The following is a 16,761-nucleotide window of genomic DNA, read 5'->3' as shown; positions in this document are numbered from 1 at the left end:
CCCCTACCCCTCGTAGTTCTTTTGGCTGGGCTAATAAACTGACAAGAGACAGACTAATGGGAGAAAAAAAAATCAAATTAAATTTTATACATTATTCATACATATGGTCATCTCATAGGTATGGGACCTAAGAAGCAGGCTGTTTATATGCTTTTTAGATAAAGAAACAATAAGTTTGTGGAAAACCAACAAGACAAAGAAACTTAAACTTGGGTACTAATTAGTGAAGAAACTAAGCAGAGTTTGTTTATATAGCTTCTCAGCCCTGAATTCTCTATGTCTGGTGATAATGATGTCTACATCTTGGTGCAGGAAGGGTTCCTTTCACATGGGAGACTTACTTCCTGCTCTCCAGGGGACAGAGAGGAGGGTCAGCGTGTCCTTGCACTGGCTGTTTCTCAAGTAACTTTAATTCAAAATAATCAATACACCACTTTGGCATATTTTGGGGTAACTTGCCCTGAGCCTCATCACATGACAATACAAAGATACCCTGCTGAAGGACTATTTCATCTTGTGTCTATTTTCAGAAGTCCCCCAGCAGACTTCCTATTTCATTAGCCAGAATTGCATCACATACCTGCATCTAAACCAGTCACTGTCAAAGATAATGGGATCACCATGATTGATTTGGACCAATCCTGATTACTCCACTGGAGCTAGGGAAGAAACTCTATGCTCTGAGCTCTTAGTCCTGTGGAGGAGGGTGGAAACTTGATAAAATCTATGTTAACTTAGATAAGAGGAGGGGGGTGTGTGATTCTGAGTGGGAGACCAACAGGGTCTGTCAAATATAATTGTAGAAAATTTGGAAGACAAGCAAAAGAAAAATGATGTACAATCCCCAAATGCAGAAATTGCTATTAACACCTTGTATCCTTCAAGATGTCTTCCTACATTCCTACATGTGTACACACATAGTCATACTTATATTTAAAAGTCATCCATACATATTGTTTTCAAACCAGTATATATTTTTTTCTTACTGACATCAGAAACTTCATTCTTTTGGGGATGAAACTCTTACTTTCTGTTTCTTAAGGCCATTTTCAAAATGAATCTTCCATGATTCATTTTGTAATGTAAAATTGATTGGCAGGTGATGATGTCTTTTGGGGCCAAGAAGTTCATGAAAGGCAAAACCCTAACTCTAAACTAAGTCAATTACAAAGACTAGGAATAGCAGAGTTACTGGAGAGGCCAGCTATAAACTCATCAGTCTCTCATCTTAAGCTTATTACTGCACCTGTGTGGGATGCCATTGTTCTTCTTGCCTTTTCACAGCACGTCTTGGGGAGTTTAGAGCAGCTTGTCGTCATTATTGTGCTCCTAGAAGCTTGCTCTTATGCAGGGAGCACTAGCCCTGCCAGAATTCAACTGTTTCACTGGGTTGTCATGTGATTTTATATTGAGTCTCTTGATCTCTGACTCTAATTGTGAAAAGAATTTTAAAATATTAGATCATTCAATCTATTTATTTAGCCAGGATATTTAAAAGGATATTCGGATTTGTATGAGAGTTTTGAGCCAGTGTTTCAGAATGATTTTCCAAAGTACTGGTCTTAACATGATATGAGAACTAAGGTTCTCTCTAAATACCTAAATGTTTTCTCTCTGAGATTACCAAAGTGAAGAAAAGTCAGGTTCAGAAATTTCTGATGAGAGTCATTTCCAAAGAGTAGTTAACTCTTAAGGCCTAAAAGCAATGAATTTATAAAACAAATAAGAAAAAGGACAGTGATAATACTGGTTAAAATTTTTAAAACAGATTTTATTTTTCTTACTCATTTATTGATGAGCTTAAAAGGGGACATTCTATTCTAAAAATACATTGCTTTTAATATAAGTAAATTTAGGAAATTGGGGTGGTAGACTAGTATTTTGTTGAATCAAATAACCTCGTTAATATGTACCCCATCTAGAGTAATTACTTTCTAAGAATCACAATACTATGAAATATATTTAAGGTAAATTACATAAAACATCAGTGAATTCTTCTTAAATTCAAAGGATCTTATAGCATTTAGGGTTATCATCCCTTATTACTACTCTGTAAATATAAGAGTTCCCTTTAATAGAGTTCCACTTCATAGAATAAATAAGATATAGCTTTGTTGACAGAGGGGAAAAGAGAAATATGTCATGCTTTTATGGAAACAGATAGAGGAAAGGTGGAGAGCTTTGCTAGAGCTTTGCTAGATCTTCTAATGACCAGTGGTCATACGGTAAAACCAACTTATATTTGGTGTATTTACCTTACTGTTTCTTTTTCAGTATTTCGCCAGGGTGATATTGGAACAAACTGGTATGCTGTCCTGGCGGGGTCTTTGGATGTTAAAGTGTCTGAGACCAGCAGTCACCAGGTAAGATAACGTATTCTTTTTTTTTTTTTAAAGTAGGATTTATAATTATTATTTTTACAGACACATTAGGTCTATATCTTTTATGCCATCAAAATTACATTTTCAAACTCCTCTCCTCTTTCCATAGGAAGGAGTTAGACAAGTGTTTGTTGAATTCTTTTATTAAGTTACTCAACAAACATACATACTGCATGTCTCCCATGGTTTGAGTATGGTGACAGGTGTTGGAACATGACGCCTGCCTTCCAGGAGCTTGCTATCTCTTGGGAAATGCAAACGATTCAATTGCAATGTGATAAATTGCTGTTGCGTAAATTGAAATGTGAGCAAAGGGGACAGAGAATCAAGTTTTTCTAGGTTTGTCCTCAGATCCTTCCTCCATCTGGTATCCTGTCTGACTTTTCTTTGTTGTCGAAGTGGTCCCCTTGTCAGCCTTGTAGGCACTACAGTGATGCAGGGGAAGTGTGGTTGATGCAGTCTCCCTATAAATCGTGCTCTCTCACTGTTTCTCTGCGTCATCTTATCACATGTGGAAGGGCCAATAATATCTTTTCTTTCTAAAGTGTGGAACTTGCTTGCTTGATCTTCATTAGTGACCTCTGAGGAGCTTAGCATCCTAGTAGATAAAACTCATTTTGTCTCCTTTCTCCTTCCCCCACCCACAATATTTGTGACTATTTAAAATTGGACCCAGACTCTCCTTTCACATCGGCAGTGAACCTTGCTTATCCTTATTCCATGGGGCCCAAATGTTTGGAGCCAAAAACCTGTATCTCAAAAAGACAGACCCTAAACGCCACCTTCAAGCCTCAGTATGAAAATGGCCCAAGCTTTCTATCTGCATATTCAGGATTCATATAAAAACTGCAGGAACGGAATTGGCTAATTGTAACATCAGAAAGAATTATCAAGAAAAATTTATAAATCAGTTAAAGGGACAAATAAATAGCCTGCAGCCAAACACCATGTTTAAGGCAGTGCTTCTGAGCCTTCTTCATATGTAACACACTTCAAATGTGAGAAACATTTATAATGCCCTAAATTTGAGATTTAAATTTTGTAGGAACGTGTGTGCATATTGAAGTTATGGGAAGCCAACCACCTAAAAATGGAAAAATATCCTAAAAATGGTTGGTAAGTGGACATTTGGAATTTGGAATATAGTTGCCAATGTTATTCCCATGGTTATGGATGGTTAGAGTGCCCAAGTCCAAATAACCTATAGGTACTTTTTCTGTGGATCACTGCATAGAAAGTCCCATTAAAAACTACCTGGGACCTGTGCCTTTCAACCTTGTTGGGACGATCCCTCTTCTTCTCTCTCACAGAGCCAGTTTTCTCCTGGAGTTCAGAGGGCCAAGGTAAGAAGTGAGTTTTTTATTCTTGTAAGCTGCCTTAGTTTCTCAATGGAACTGAGAACAAGCTAGCATTTCTTGGGTATCTGCCATGTGCTGGGCGGTGTTCTAAGCACCTAATAGGTATTTATTTACTCCTTTATTCCTCACAACAACCCTACAGGGTAGGTCAAATTACTGTTCTTGTCTTACAGGTAAGGAAGTAAGGCCCTGACTGGTTAAGTAACTTGCCCCAAATAACCTAGAAATTAGGGGAACCAAGATTCAAACCCAAGAAGTCAGTCACCTGAACATAGGCTGTCAGGCACTACTTCTGTGCTTTTGACTCAAAAGAAATATGGTGACTCCCGCACCTTCCCTCTCTCTGCTATTCGTCATCTTTTCAGATTTCACCATGTCTCTTATCTCTGCACACACCTTCCACCTGCAGACTGCTATCCTGGTGGGGACCCTTGGGCTCCTTGCTCAGAGCTGTTCCTGATGCTCACTGTAACCAGGTCTCACCTGTGTGGAGGTGTGGAGGGGACAGGGCCCTAGTAGAGGATGGTGCTCCTCACTCCTCCGGGTGGTCCTGAATGAGTGATGATGGAGAGAGGGGAGGCACTGAAAAGAGAAGGTGAGGGAAGGGAGGAAAGGGGAGGAAGATGAGAACTAAAGGGGAGAAAAGGGAGAAGGGAAGGAAAACACAGGGAGGAAAGAGAAGAAGAAGAAAGGCAGAGCAGATGTACCTAAGGGATGATAAATAACATCAGCATGAATGTGCTGAGACATCAGATGTTCAAAGCTGGCCTGAGATTTTGATGGCATTAAAATAGGATTTGGCCAGGGGCTCCTGGAATATTGCCCTGGACCAGTTCTCTCTCACCACAGTGTCCAAGCAGAGAATAGCTGAGTAACACTTTGTTATTAGCTGTGGGGTTTTTAAAATCTTAACAAACCTTTAACTTCAGCTGTAGTTTTGACCTCAAACCCATGCCAAGAACTTTCCTAAGCTGAGCTTGGTCTTGTCTTAAGTTGTCAGGAATTTTAGCTTTATATCAAAGCTGGCTTACTGCCTTCTCTGTGTACATCACCCCACATTGTCCAACCAGGGTTTTCTGGACTGATTTACATCACTAAGCCATAGAGAAGAGAAAGCTCATTGACTTCTATATCCTCCAACCCTCCAGAGAGGAGTCTGAGAAATACAGAGGGCCCAGCCGTCCAACCAGCTCAGACGGTCACCTGCAAAACATGGTTGCCACCCTCTGGGAGGAAGAAGCTAAAGAGAATGAGCAAGATGGCTGAATCTCCTCCCATGGCAGGCCGTTTGACAGGGAGAAACAAAAAAGCCATTTCCACCTGTGCTGGCCTTGTAATGGGCTCTGGATCTCTGCCCACTAGTGACGTGGCCAAATCAGGGTGATGAGTTAGCCAATCAGAATAGTACTGTCTCTAAGTCAGAGTTCTCCAGAGAAATAGAACAAATAGAAGATGGATAGATAGGTAGATAGATAGATAGATAGATAGATAGATAGATAGATAGATAGATAGATATTTTAAGGAATTGACTTATGTGATTATGGGGGCTGGTAAGTTTGAAATCCATATGGTACAGGGTGAAGATCAGGCAAAACTTGATGCTGCAGTCTTGAGTCTGAAAGCTGGAAACCCAGGCAGAATTCCTGTGTTGCAATCTGGAAGCAGAATTCCATCTTCTTTGGGAAACCTCAAGGGAAACATGTTTGCTCTTAAGTAAGTCCTTTGATTGGATGAAACTGACCCACATTATGGAGGATAATCTGCTTTGCTTAAAGTCTACTGATTGTAAATGTTAAACAGTATCTTTAGATTACAACAAAATGTAGGCTAATGTTTGACTAAGCAACTGGTTATCCTGGTTAAGCCAAGTTGACCATAAAATTAACCATGAGTTACCCCAATGGGGAGTGAAATGAGCTTGGGCCATGGGAAGAGAAGCAAGGGAAGGCCTACAATTGCTACCCCTGGAGACCGGCAGCAACTTTGCTAAGAGCCTTCATTGTAGCTTACTCGCTAGGGATTCTGTGTGCATCATCTTTAGGCATTCATGCCCTATTTTACAACTGGGCTTGAAAACAAGGCTCAGCGACATTAGGTGAAACTTTCCCGGGGCCACACAAATGTACTTAGCCAAATGAAGACTTAAATTCAGGTCTGACATACTCCAAATTTCATGTTCTTCCTACTGCTCACACAGGAAAAACGGTAAGCAGGGCAGGAAAAGAAAAAGAAGAAAAGTTAAAAGAGACTAAGAGCAAATTAAGGAAAGAGAAAAGAGGTAAGGGCGCAGAAGAGTGAAATCTTTAAGTGAGTAGGGCGGTTGCTAGCCTGCCCCTCCATTTTCATTCAGGTCTCTCCCTGACCTGTGTGCCTTTCTTCTCATCTGAGAGTCAGAAGTCAGAGATGGGAGTGATAAATTCCCAAACTTACCTCTGAGTTTCTGAGATACCCTCTGCCACCCTCGGTGGGGTGTTAGTTGAGCAGGAATGGTGGGAATAAGAGCAGACGTAGAGCATGGTAATGGAGCGCCCACTACAGGTAGCTGTGTGAAAAGCACTTTCCATGCATTATTTCATTGACGGCTCAACTACAGGGCCCTTCCTTGATTAGTGCTATTATAAGTGTCATTTTACAGGTAGATGCTAAATAAAGATCACACAGCCATTAGGTATCAGAGGAGTTCTTTGCGGTTCTGGGGCTCAGGTTCTTGACTATTACGGTTGTACAGGTGCCAACCAGAAGTAATAATGAATGTGGGGAGAAGATTTTCCCCTATGGCTCCTGAAACCACCTGCCCGGTTCCAGCTCAGAGCTCCACACGTCTTACCTCCAAGCCCATCTTGCAGGTGTTTGCTCCACCTTGGACAAGCTCTGCTGGGATGCGGGGCCCTCTTTACACCACCTTTCAGATCATCAGTTAAATGAGCATGGCTCATCTCTTCAAAAAGGTTTCTGGGTTTGAGGGTGGGATAGATACGTATGGATGCTAAGGGAGGGAGATTAAGGCCCTATGTAGAAGGCGGAGGTGACAGGATTGGAGTTTGTGTTGATGGGATGTATGGGGGCTGAGGGAAGGTGGGGATCCTGACTCAGAGGAAGAGGTAGGGGGTGATGCCAATAATTGAAATAAGGAGCACATAAGAAAGAAAACCCTTCACAGATTCTGATATAGTATTTTTATGTCATACATTTATTAGGCATTACTGATTTGATGGAATTTTTTTCTGAACAAAATCACCCTATTTCTTTTATATGGCGATAGGAAGATAAAACTACACATAAATTTGAAGAATACAAAGAGCACAAATACTTTATTTGGCTCATAAATTTATATTACCTTTCTGCCTGCTTTAATATAATACTACTTTTTCTCCTTTTCCATCATTCCCTTATACTTTTTTGCTCACTAGCTTAAAAAAAACACAGCTTCTTGCCTTCTTTATGATTGGTTTGCCAGATTCTTCTTGAATTCTTTGGACGGTAGGTTGAGGGTCATACTTACTTCTCACTGGTGACATGCTAGAAGCATAGTGGTAGTAACTCTCAGCGTTTAGAAAGCATTTCACTTACCTTGTTTTGTCTGAGCCATCTATTAGGCAGACCCAACTGTGTTGTATCTTGCTCCAGCCCCAGGTGAATGAGTGGTCTGCTCAGGATGACATAGTGGTGACCCACAGAGCTGGAGATCACCATGCCTTCCTTACCCAATCCATGACCTGCGCTTGCCATCCTTACATTTAGCCAGCATGTGTGGCCATTTGCCTGGGTGCCTGTAAGGGGTCTTCAGAGGGCACTTGCTCCCGAGAGCCTCTAGTGTCTGTGGGTGATGGTGGTGGCGTGTAGATCCTTCTTTGCCCCCCTTAGATCACTGGTGCCTAAGATTCTGACAAAGAAAGCTGTTGATTCCACGTTTGGGAAAAGTATCAAAATATAAACACTCCACTAAATGGTACTAAAACCTTCAGGCCCTTTCCTGGGAGGGGAGGATAGAGACAAAAAAGCCATTGGACTCTGGGGAGTGAGGATGTCTCACCTCCCAGTTTTGCTTGGAGCTGGCCCACCCAGTCAGTTTAGACACCACAAGTCTGCCAGCTGGGGAGGCATGACCTAGCAGACAGACTCCGTCTCACCCTGTGGGTCTGCTCCTGACTCAGGACATATCAGACAGTGGTATCAAATCCTACTGAGTGCTGGTTGGAACCAACTTCTCTCTTTCTCACACATGCCTTTCCCGCCAGAGCCCCAAGCCAACACTGTCCTGCCTCCCAGTTTCCCTCCACGTGAGTCCCCCCCCCAGTCTGGGGTTCGAGCGTGGACTGGAGGGGAGAGACAAAAGTCTCTGGATGAAGAAAGAGATAATGGGCCCTACCTCTCAGAGACCTTCCTTGAGGAGCTGGTGCTACATTGCTTTCATTTCTTTTGCTGTGGCCTTGAAACTGTGTTTGTGCTGAGAATTCTGGGAAAAACATAGACTGTTCTGTTCCTGTCATTTTGATGAACTTTTAGAGGCTGCTGTCCTTGGAAATATCTTCCAATAAATTATATTGCTTCCACTACTCCATAAACAAAACCTACTCCCCAAACACTCGTACCCCATGTCCATGTGTAATTGTCAGAAGCACCTCTTCCAGCTTTCCGGGTACTTTTTCTGCCTTGGCCATTCTTTGTCTTACCCCTTGAAATTCAGAGTGCTCAGCAAGGGGACCTGCTGACAGACCTCGCCACCAACCCACGGCATCCCAACTGGCTCACATGCTCATGTAGATTTCCACTTGGCAACACAAATCCTACCAAGGATTAATCCTCCCCATTCCCACTGATACCTGTCCCCGCACTCAGTCTCTTACCTAAGCCTAACTGGGACACAAACGCCTTCAGATGCCCACAGCTGAACTCTGGTGCTCCAGAACCTGCCTGTCTTGGGTACCTATTTAACTTAATGGCCTAAAAGTTAGAGATTTTACGTTCCCACTAGAATGAATAATGCTGTGGGTGTACTTTTATCTCATTAATATTTGAATGGATTCAGGGTGAGAAGTGAGCATTGGAACAAGTGGTAGTAAGTAGTAAACTTAAAAGCAATAAATAGGCAACCATACTTAACTCTGTGTGTATGTATATTTCAGAAAGAGAGAGAGAAACAGGGTCCTGTTTTTCTCTGCAGATTTTATAAATGAATGGCTTTTTTTTGGCATGGGGTAAATATTTAAATCCTAGAAATATATCAGATTTAATAATTAATCTTTGCACCCAAAAAGTATATGTTTCCAGTCACGTGAGAGGAGAATTTCTCATGGCTGCTTAGTGACTAGGAGTCCATGCTACGAAACAGAGAATAAGATGGTTTATTAATTCATTAAAACTTCTACATCTCTGTAATAGATGCTTATTTAAAATGTGTTTACCTAATGCAACATAGTGGTTAAAATCAAACCTCTTCTCAAATCCTCTCTGCTACTTCATTGCTGTGTGACCTAGGCAAGCTAGATTACCTGTAAATTGGGGATAATAATTCCTACCGTAATGAGTTAAAGTCTATAAACCACTAAATGCAAAGCTTGCCACAGAGCAGGGGTTCTGGTACTTTTTTCTTACTAATTCCAGAAGGAAAAATTTGTTGCTAGAGTGGAGCGCCACTGTTCCAATGCCTGCAATGCTCTCCTTTTATCACAAGAGGGCAGTGCTAGCATAGAGAAAGCAGGAAATGTACCCGGTATTGGAATGGCCACCTTCAACTGTCAATATTGTTCAGCCGTTCCGTGGGATCAGACAGTCCTGGCTGCTGTAGGCACTTGTATGTTATCCACCCTCTCATCTGTTTCTGTGACATTATCTGGCAATTTTTAGTCCAGTTTTGGAAAACACTCTCTCACTGGTACGTCCCCCAAAGTAAAATGTGCTTTTATTTACCCTCTCTTTGTCTCTCCATCAAAGATGTTTGTAAAGTGTTGGATTTTTGTTTATGAAATTTGAAGGACAGGCATGTCTCTCTGTCATGTGGCTCTCTCTGTCCTTTTCTGTCTTTCTGTCTTAGCCTGTCTGATGCTCTCATTTACTCTCATTTCACCCCATTATTTTCAGACAGAGAACATTGCTGTCACCGGGGAACATTTTCTGAACACATTTAATGAGCCCCTGAAACGTGAAAGCTGCCAACTCTATAGTGGTTGTTTGGCATCTCCTGTGACTTGTCTGCTCAGATCATGCTATTGGTTAGGAACCGATCAGAAGGTTGTCTAGCATCCTGCATGTGGCACCCACACACTGTAGTTAGTTTTGTTGCCATGTAATTCTTTGTTTGGGTGGATGCAGGACCGGCTCTCTGCTGCAGGGAGGCCAGCCTCTCTGATTCAGTTATCAGAATGCTAATGCTAGTCCGTTCTCAGCGCAACTTCCTCACCCAGCTTGAATGATCTTGTTGAGCTGTGTCTAACACTCTGATGCTAGCGAAGTGCTGTCACAGTGACAAACCTGTCTTTGCTGTCTGTTAGGAAAGAACACATGTGACTTAGAAGTATTTTGCGTCTGCGCTTGGCCGTAAATTCTTCAGACAGCTCATACAATTTTAAATGTCTTGACAAATTCAGAGATTAGGTACTGTTACATTTTTATTTCTTAAAAGGACTTGGAGCACTCAGTAAATTCCAGTACTGAATTCGAGCTCATGAAATAAACCCAGGCACTACCAAACTTAATGGCAAGTATTGCCTATAGTCCTAAAATAAGAATCATCAAAATATGTGCTTTGTAAGAATTTATGTTTCAGGGTCTACGCACTTAAAGGACCAACTTGTTCCTTGATGTTAAACCCAACGGGTGGTCAAAACAGTAGATATGCTATGAGACAGTTAATTTTTCTTGAACCATTAATAGAAATGATTTAAATATGCTTACTAAAAAATCTGATATCCCTTGAAGGTACAGGACAGTTAAGAAAAAATCTTGATGTACTTATCACAGAGAATTCTTACACCCGTTTTGATGATTGTTAGTTATTTCAAATTTCATCCGATTGTCTGTAACTCGTGTGAGTTGGATTTCAGCGGATGTGTATAGACATTTGCAAGACACGTTTATTACCTCAGTTATCAGTGATACATAGCCATTGGCTTTCTTAACGCCATTCCTATTTTCTTAGTGTAGCTATGTTTATAATGCAACAAACAAATAAAATGCTTTCATAAGAGAACGCCTACTTTAAGAAAACCTAATATATCATAATTCAGATGTACAAAGCAGACAAATTAAGGGGTGATTAGTAGCAGCACAAAAGGATTCTTTGATTTACAGCAGGATTCGTCAGAAGGGTTCCTTTGAATACAAGCTCCCCCAGAGAGCTGAAGTGTTTTGCAGATCATTCAAACCACTTGACATCCAGACCGGGAGACAGAGAAACTTGGAATTTAAGTGTTGAAAAACCATCATCACTTGAAGATTAACACAAAGTGAACGTAGAAATTCTCTGTTCTTTGAATAATAGAAAAAATATAATTTGCTTTTTAGGAACGTAGTTAACCTATACATGTATATCAACATGACTAAGTCAGAAATAATCTTTTCCATTATGTATGGAGCATCTACTATGTGCCAGGAACCATACCAAACTCCGTCTATATATTATTTATATTGAGTCCTGCTAATAATCTTATAAGAAAGATTATACCCATTTCATAAATGAGGATATGGAGCTTCCTGGGATCATTCTACCCAAAGCTACAAGACTAGGAATTGGCAGAGAAGAGTTTTGAATGCTCTACAAGGCTATGCTTTCTTTACCGCACTGCCTGGAGCGGATTTTCCCCACCATGGACAAAGTGTTCTGACTCTGGGCGCTTCCAGGTGTGTGCTTTGCCCAGTGTTCCCTGCCTTCCATCAGGGAGGCTTTGTTGACATGTTTGCTAACTTACTTGACACCAACCTTTATGAATGGAGATAACCAGACCCGGCTTATCTCACTGAAACACATACGGTGCCAAGAGAGTGTTCAGGATTTCAATCGGTGCTTAGCTGGGTAGAGGAGGAGAGCCTGGAAACTGGACGCCACTCATGGTGGTGGTAGGAGCTGTCTCGAGGGCATGTTCAGGCACGCGGGGCCGGGCATGGGAGGATGCTGAACACTGGAGCAGCATGGCCCCCAGGTTACTAGGGTAATGGGCTGAGTAGGTCTAACTAGTGGTCACATGATGGGCAGGGAATCAGGAAGCAGGTCCAGTGATGGAAGCAGGCAGCCAGGTGTGCTGATGAACAGGCCTGGCTGCAGAAGGGTGCTGGAGAGGGACTGGGGCCCAGGGAGGGCTGTCAGAACCAGGCAGTTGGCCATGTTGAAAAGAATTAAGATACCCGGCAGGTAACCAAAGGAGAGTCATAGAAAGACAGAAACTCCGTTTCTCCAACTGAGGTAGGAACTCTGTTATTAGAACTGGGGCAAAGGATCAGAGTGGGAAAAACTAATGATTGTTTACATTTCTTCTAATGAGAAAGAGGGTTGGTGCCCCAGCCTGCACTGGATTTGATCCACTAGGTGAGGGTCAAGCAGACCCCAGTATTGGAATTGGAGTTAGAGGGGGAGCAGTGCTGTTTTCTATTTTCCTGGAGACTTGGACTTAATATATATAGATAAATATATATAAATAAATATATAGATTGGCTGATTGAAAAAAAAACCTATGTGGGTTTAATTATTACTTTAATTGATTTCCCTATTCAACCTGGGCAAGCAGTACTTCAATTTCCTTTGATAATTGAAGAGGTATATGGAGAGGTGATTAAACTGACTAGTTCTAGTCTTAACTCTTCTGCTTGCTAGCCATGCTCCTGGACAGGTACCTGAACATCTCTGGGCCTGATTTTCCTCAACCTATGAAATAGCAATAATGTTGCAGGATTGTTTTAATATTACCATCGATAAGAATATCCACAATTTATTAAGCATTTCTTTTGAGCCAGGCTCTGTGTGAAGCAGTTTAAATAAATTATCTCATTTAACTGTTTTGAGGAATAAATAAGGCATCATAGTCAAGACACCTGGCCCAGTGCATGGCGCACGGTACTCCACTCACACACACGGAGATCCACTTGCATGCTGACGCACCGTAGAATGTTTACTCTTAAGGGTAAGGGGGTGATTAAGTGTTCTAGAGGATAGGAGGAGTGATCAGGTTGGCTGACAGGTGAGAGAGTTGCATCAGGTGGGAGGAAGAAACCAGATGATATGTCAGTGACACGCCACAGGTCACTCTTTTTTTGAGCGCCCTCACCCCTTTATGGAGTAGAATTGGCCTCCAAGACCCAATGTACTTTACTAACACAAGGAAGTCTTTCCATGTGTCACCCAAGGGATATTACACTTGCTGTGTGTCTGCTGCAAAGCAGGAAGTGAAAAGCTGCGGTCTGTCCCTCTTACAGAAGTCCCTTTGAGAATGCTGGGGCAGCCCAGCACCTCCCCAGAGGTCTCAGGGTAACCTAGGACTCACATAGCCATGTCTGGCTAACCCACTCTCTTGGTTTGGGTTTCCCTAGAAGCTGACCTAGAGACTAGGATTTAGTTGCAAGTGGGTTTTTTGAAGATGCCCCCAGGAAGCCTTGTAAGGGAGTCGGCACTGAGACAAGGAGGAAGGAAAGCCAATAAAAATGAGGTGAGAAGGTTTCAGCTGGGCTCACTCTTTCAGGCAACTGTCTAAGAAACCGTGGAGGGTTAGGAAGCCGGCGTACTTTTCTCCCTACTCTCCTGCCTCTTTGGTGGAGGTTGCCCCTTCCAGGCCTTGACTGCCCAGCACTCTGCCCTCAGGTGGAGCAATGCAGATGCCTGAGAGAGGAAGCTGCACGTGCGTATGGCAACTGTCCAGAAAGCTATGATGACTCTGGGGGTGGGGTGAGGTCAAGAGTGGGGGGGGTCTGGCAGGACTCCAACAGCCTCTGCCACGTCTACCATCCTCTGCTGCAGACATTCAAGGTTCTAAATCTGCATTTCATGTTTGCAAATCCTTAAAATAAATTGCCATCTTATCACAAAGTAGAACCTTTCTTTGCTGTTGTTATATTCCCTGCTCAGGGAATATAAAATATTTCTTCAGCCTCTGTGTCACTGTAAATATTTTCTGACAGGTGGCCTTTCTGCACCTTCATCTGCGAATGAGCAGAAAATAAAACAGCCTGAGTAGTCTCTATTAAATAAGTACGGAGACATGAGAAGGTCTCTAGAGTATGTGTAAACTTTAAAGAAACAGTAATATTACATTGAGAAATGGACACTTTCAGCCCCAGGCAAAGGCATGCATTGAGCCTACGTGCAGGGCTTCCAGCTTGGAATTCTGACCGTAGGGATCTGGTCAGATGTGAGTGTGGACCGAAGTAAGAGTGCTTCCACCACACGGACTCACATTCATCCTGCCTTTCAGTGTACATGCTGAGCAACCTATCTTGGTTCTGCTAAATGAGAGAACACTGGAATGCAAATTTCTCTTTTTGATAATTCTCTTCTTAGCACATTGCAATGCCCTGTCTGGGATTCAGAAAATAGCACCCATGGACTCTAAAGGTACTGATTGATCTTTAGAGTGAAAATGTTCTTCTTAGGACCTTCTTCTTCCCAGTGCCCAATCCATACTTCCCAAATCCATTCAGCTTTCTAAGTGCATTTGTCTTAAAAATACTGAGTCTGCTGAAAGTTAGGTTTGGACTTAGAAGCAATACTCCTTTCAGGTGAGGTTTTCCAGTCCTAATTTCAAGATCATCTCTTGTATTTATAACTCCCTGTGTCCTTAAACTGAAGAGGATCACGTATGAAGGAGGAAACGTGGGAAGGACGGATCCCACATTCAGTTATGGTGGGAGAGCGAGGGACACTGGAAATGAGCCGAGGTGCTCGATCAAAAGGCCGAGGCTGGGACTGTCCCCTTGAAAAGGTCCTGACCCGTGACTTGCGCTGACAGTACTAACAGGACTAACGTTAGCTATGGAAGGCACAGGGAATGTTAAATTCTCCAGGGGACAGTCAAGAATACTTTCCATTTTTTGTCCATCACAAGAGCTGTTCACGAGCAAGAAGCTGGGCTCATGTGACTTTCACAGCCTACGTCTTTCTTTGTATACCTTTTGGTGACAAACTACGTAGTCAGGGATAGGAGGTGAGAGAGGAGAAGATAGTTCAATCCAAAAAAGTCTATAACTAGCTCACAAATAACAGATCTTCTTAGTTCCTTTGCATTATGCTTTGCGGATAACCTTAGATATTTAAGCCATGTGGAGGGTGGCAGGACTAATATTAATGGTGCATCCCTGTCAAGTTTTAAAATAGACTTTTACACTGAAAAGTATAAAATAGGCAAAAGAATCCTTTCTGAGGGGTTCAGATGAGAAAGTAGGCAAGTGGGACTGATAGTCTAGAGAATTTATGGAAGTCTGTGACTTATCATAATCCCTTTTGTGCTTTTACTAGAATTTTAAAATTACTCAGAGGTAACTAAGTCACTGAATATTGATATTTCGGTTCTGGGGATATTTTTCTGACTGAATTTGTTTGCACCTGCCTCTCTGGAAAATTTATTAACAGGCTATTCTTATATTTCCCCCCATTCATTCTTCCTTTTCTGAGTCATTATTGATTTTATTTTCCTGAACACAATTTTATATGGTAATATCTGGGCAGAAGAAATTTGCTATGGTTCAAGGAACTGGATTCTTACGGGCATTTGTCTTAGTAATATGATTACGGAGTCACTAACTTGATCTTAATAACATTTGCCTATTATCGTCTATTAGATGCATGAAAGGAAAACTATGCTTTCTCAGAGGATTACCCTTGTGTATCTCCGTTAGTTGATAATGCCCTGCAAAATTAATGGCCAGGTGATTTTGAGGAGCTATTTGCATTATTTGAAATTAGTTAGGATTAAATACAAATACTATCACCAATGTCACATGCAGATTGGAAATTACTTTTTTTAGTATACCTTGAGAAACGTTTATATCATTGATTCACGGTATTTTATAAACTAGCCACACTGCGCCTCATCTGAAGCTGTTTTGACTCTGTTGTGGCTGCAGGAGGCAGCACGATACAAAAAGCCTGGACTCTACAGTCACCCGTGGTTAGACTCTTGACTGCATCCCTTACTGTGTGCGTGGACTAGGGCCGTGTTACTTGACCACCCCACCCTCAGTTACCTCATCTCTTCAAGACAGGCTGACGGGGCAGCATCCCAATTCCAGTTACCTATTGAAATATCATAACTGCATCCTCTCACTAAAAAACTCTGTTCATTTTCAAAAGATTCCCTCCTTTTTTTCTTAATAGTAGTCATATAAAAAGATAATCCTGTCCACAGAAAGACTTGAACAAGGGTACCGCTAGCAGCTTTATTCATAATATCCCTAAACTAGGATCAACCCAAATGTTCACCTGTAGGACAACGGATAAGCAAATTGTGGCATATCCATGCAGTGGAAAATTACTTGTCAGTAAGAGGAAAAAAATTACTGATCCATGTGACAATGTGGATGAATCTTACAGACATTATGTTGAGCAAAAGAAGCCAGACACCAAAGAAGGCATATTGTCTGACTCTTTTTTTTTTTTTAAGATTTTATTTATTTATTTGAGAGAGAGAGAGAGAGAGCACGAGCAGAGGGGAGAGGCAGAGGGAGAAGCAGACTCCATCCTGAGCAGAGAGCCCAATGCTGGGCTCCATCCCAGGACCCTGGGATCACAATGTGAGCCGAAGGCAGACGCTTAACTGGGACTGAGCCACTCAGGTGCTCCTTATTTGACTCCTTTTACATGAAATTTTAAAACCAGCCAAACTCCAGGCACCTGGGTGGCTCCGTCAGTTAAGTGTCTGCCTTTGGCTTAGGTCGTGATCCCAGGGTCCTGGGATCGAGTCACACATCAGGCTCCCTGCTCATGGGGAGTCTGCTCCTCCCTCTACCCCTCCCTCCTACTCATGATCTCTGTCTCTCTCTCTCTCTCTCTCTCTCTCTCAGATAAATAAATGAAATCTTAAGAAAAAAATAAAACCAGCCAA

At 42.1% G+C, this 16,761-nt stretch overlaps 1 protein-coding gene across 6 annotated transcripts in view; it reads left to right on the top strand.

The window, feature by feature from the left end:
• RAPGEF4 (Rap guanine nucleotide exchange factor 4) overlaps positions 1-16,761 on the top strand; it is a 287,935-nt gene that overhangs the window by 55,071 nt on the left and 216,103 nt on the right. For all 6 annotated transcript variants that reach the window (XR_012375225.1, XM_073882406.1, XM_025850240.2 and 3 more), the window contains one exon: positions 2,275-2,363. Coding sequence is in view for 4 of the 6 variants with exons in the window: in XM_073882406.1 (XP_073738507.1) it covers positions 2,275-2,363 (89 nt within the window). In the remaining 2 variants the exon portion in view is untranslated. Of the gene's footprint in view, positions 1-2,274; positions 2,364-16,761 lie in introns of those variants that run through there.

This window comes from Callorhinus ursinus, unplaced genomic scaffold, assembly GCF_003265705.2.
Source record: "Callorhinus ursinus isolate GAN/ISIS: 27379988/994484 unplaced genomic scaffold, GSC_fseal_2.0 scaffold2, whole genome shotgun sequence".
In the NCBI taxonomy this organism is placed as follows: domain Eukaryota; kingdom Metazoa; phylum Chordata; class Mammalia; order Carnivora; family Otariidae; genus Callorhinus; species Callorhinus ursinus.
The sequence above is the reverse complement of the archived record's forward strand: the minus strand, read 5'-3'. Positions and strand labels throughout refer to the sequence as shown.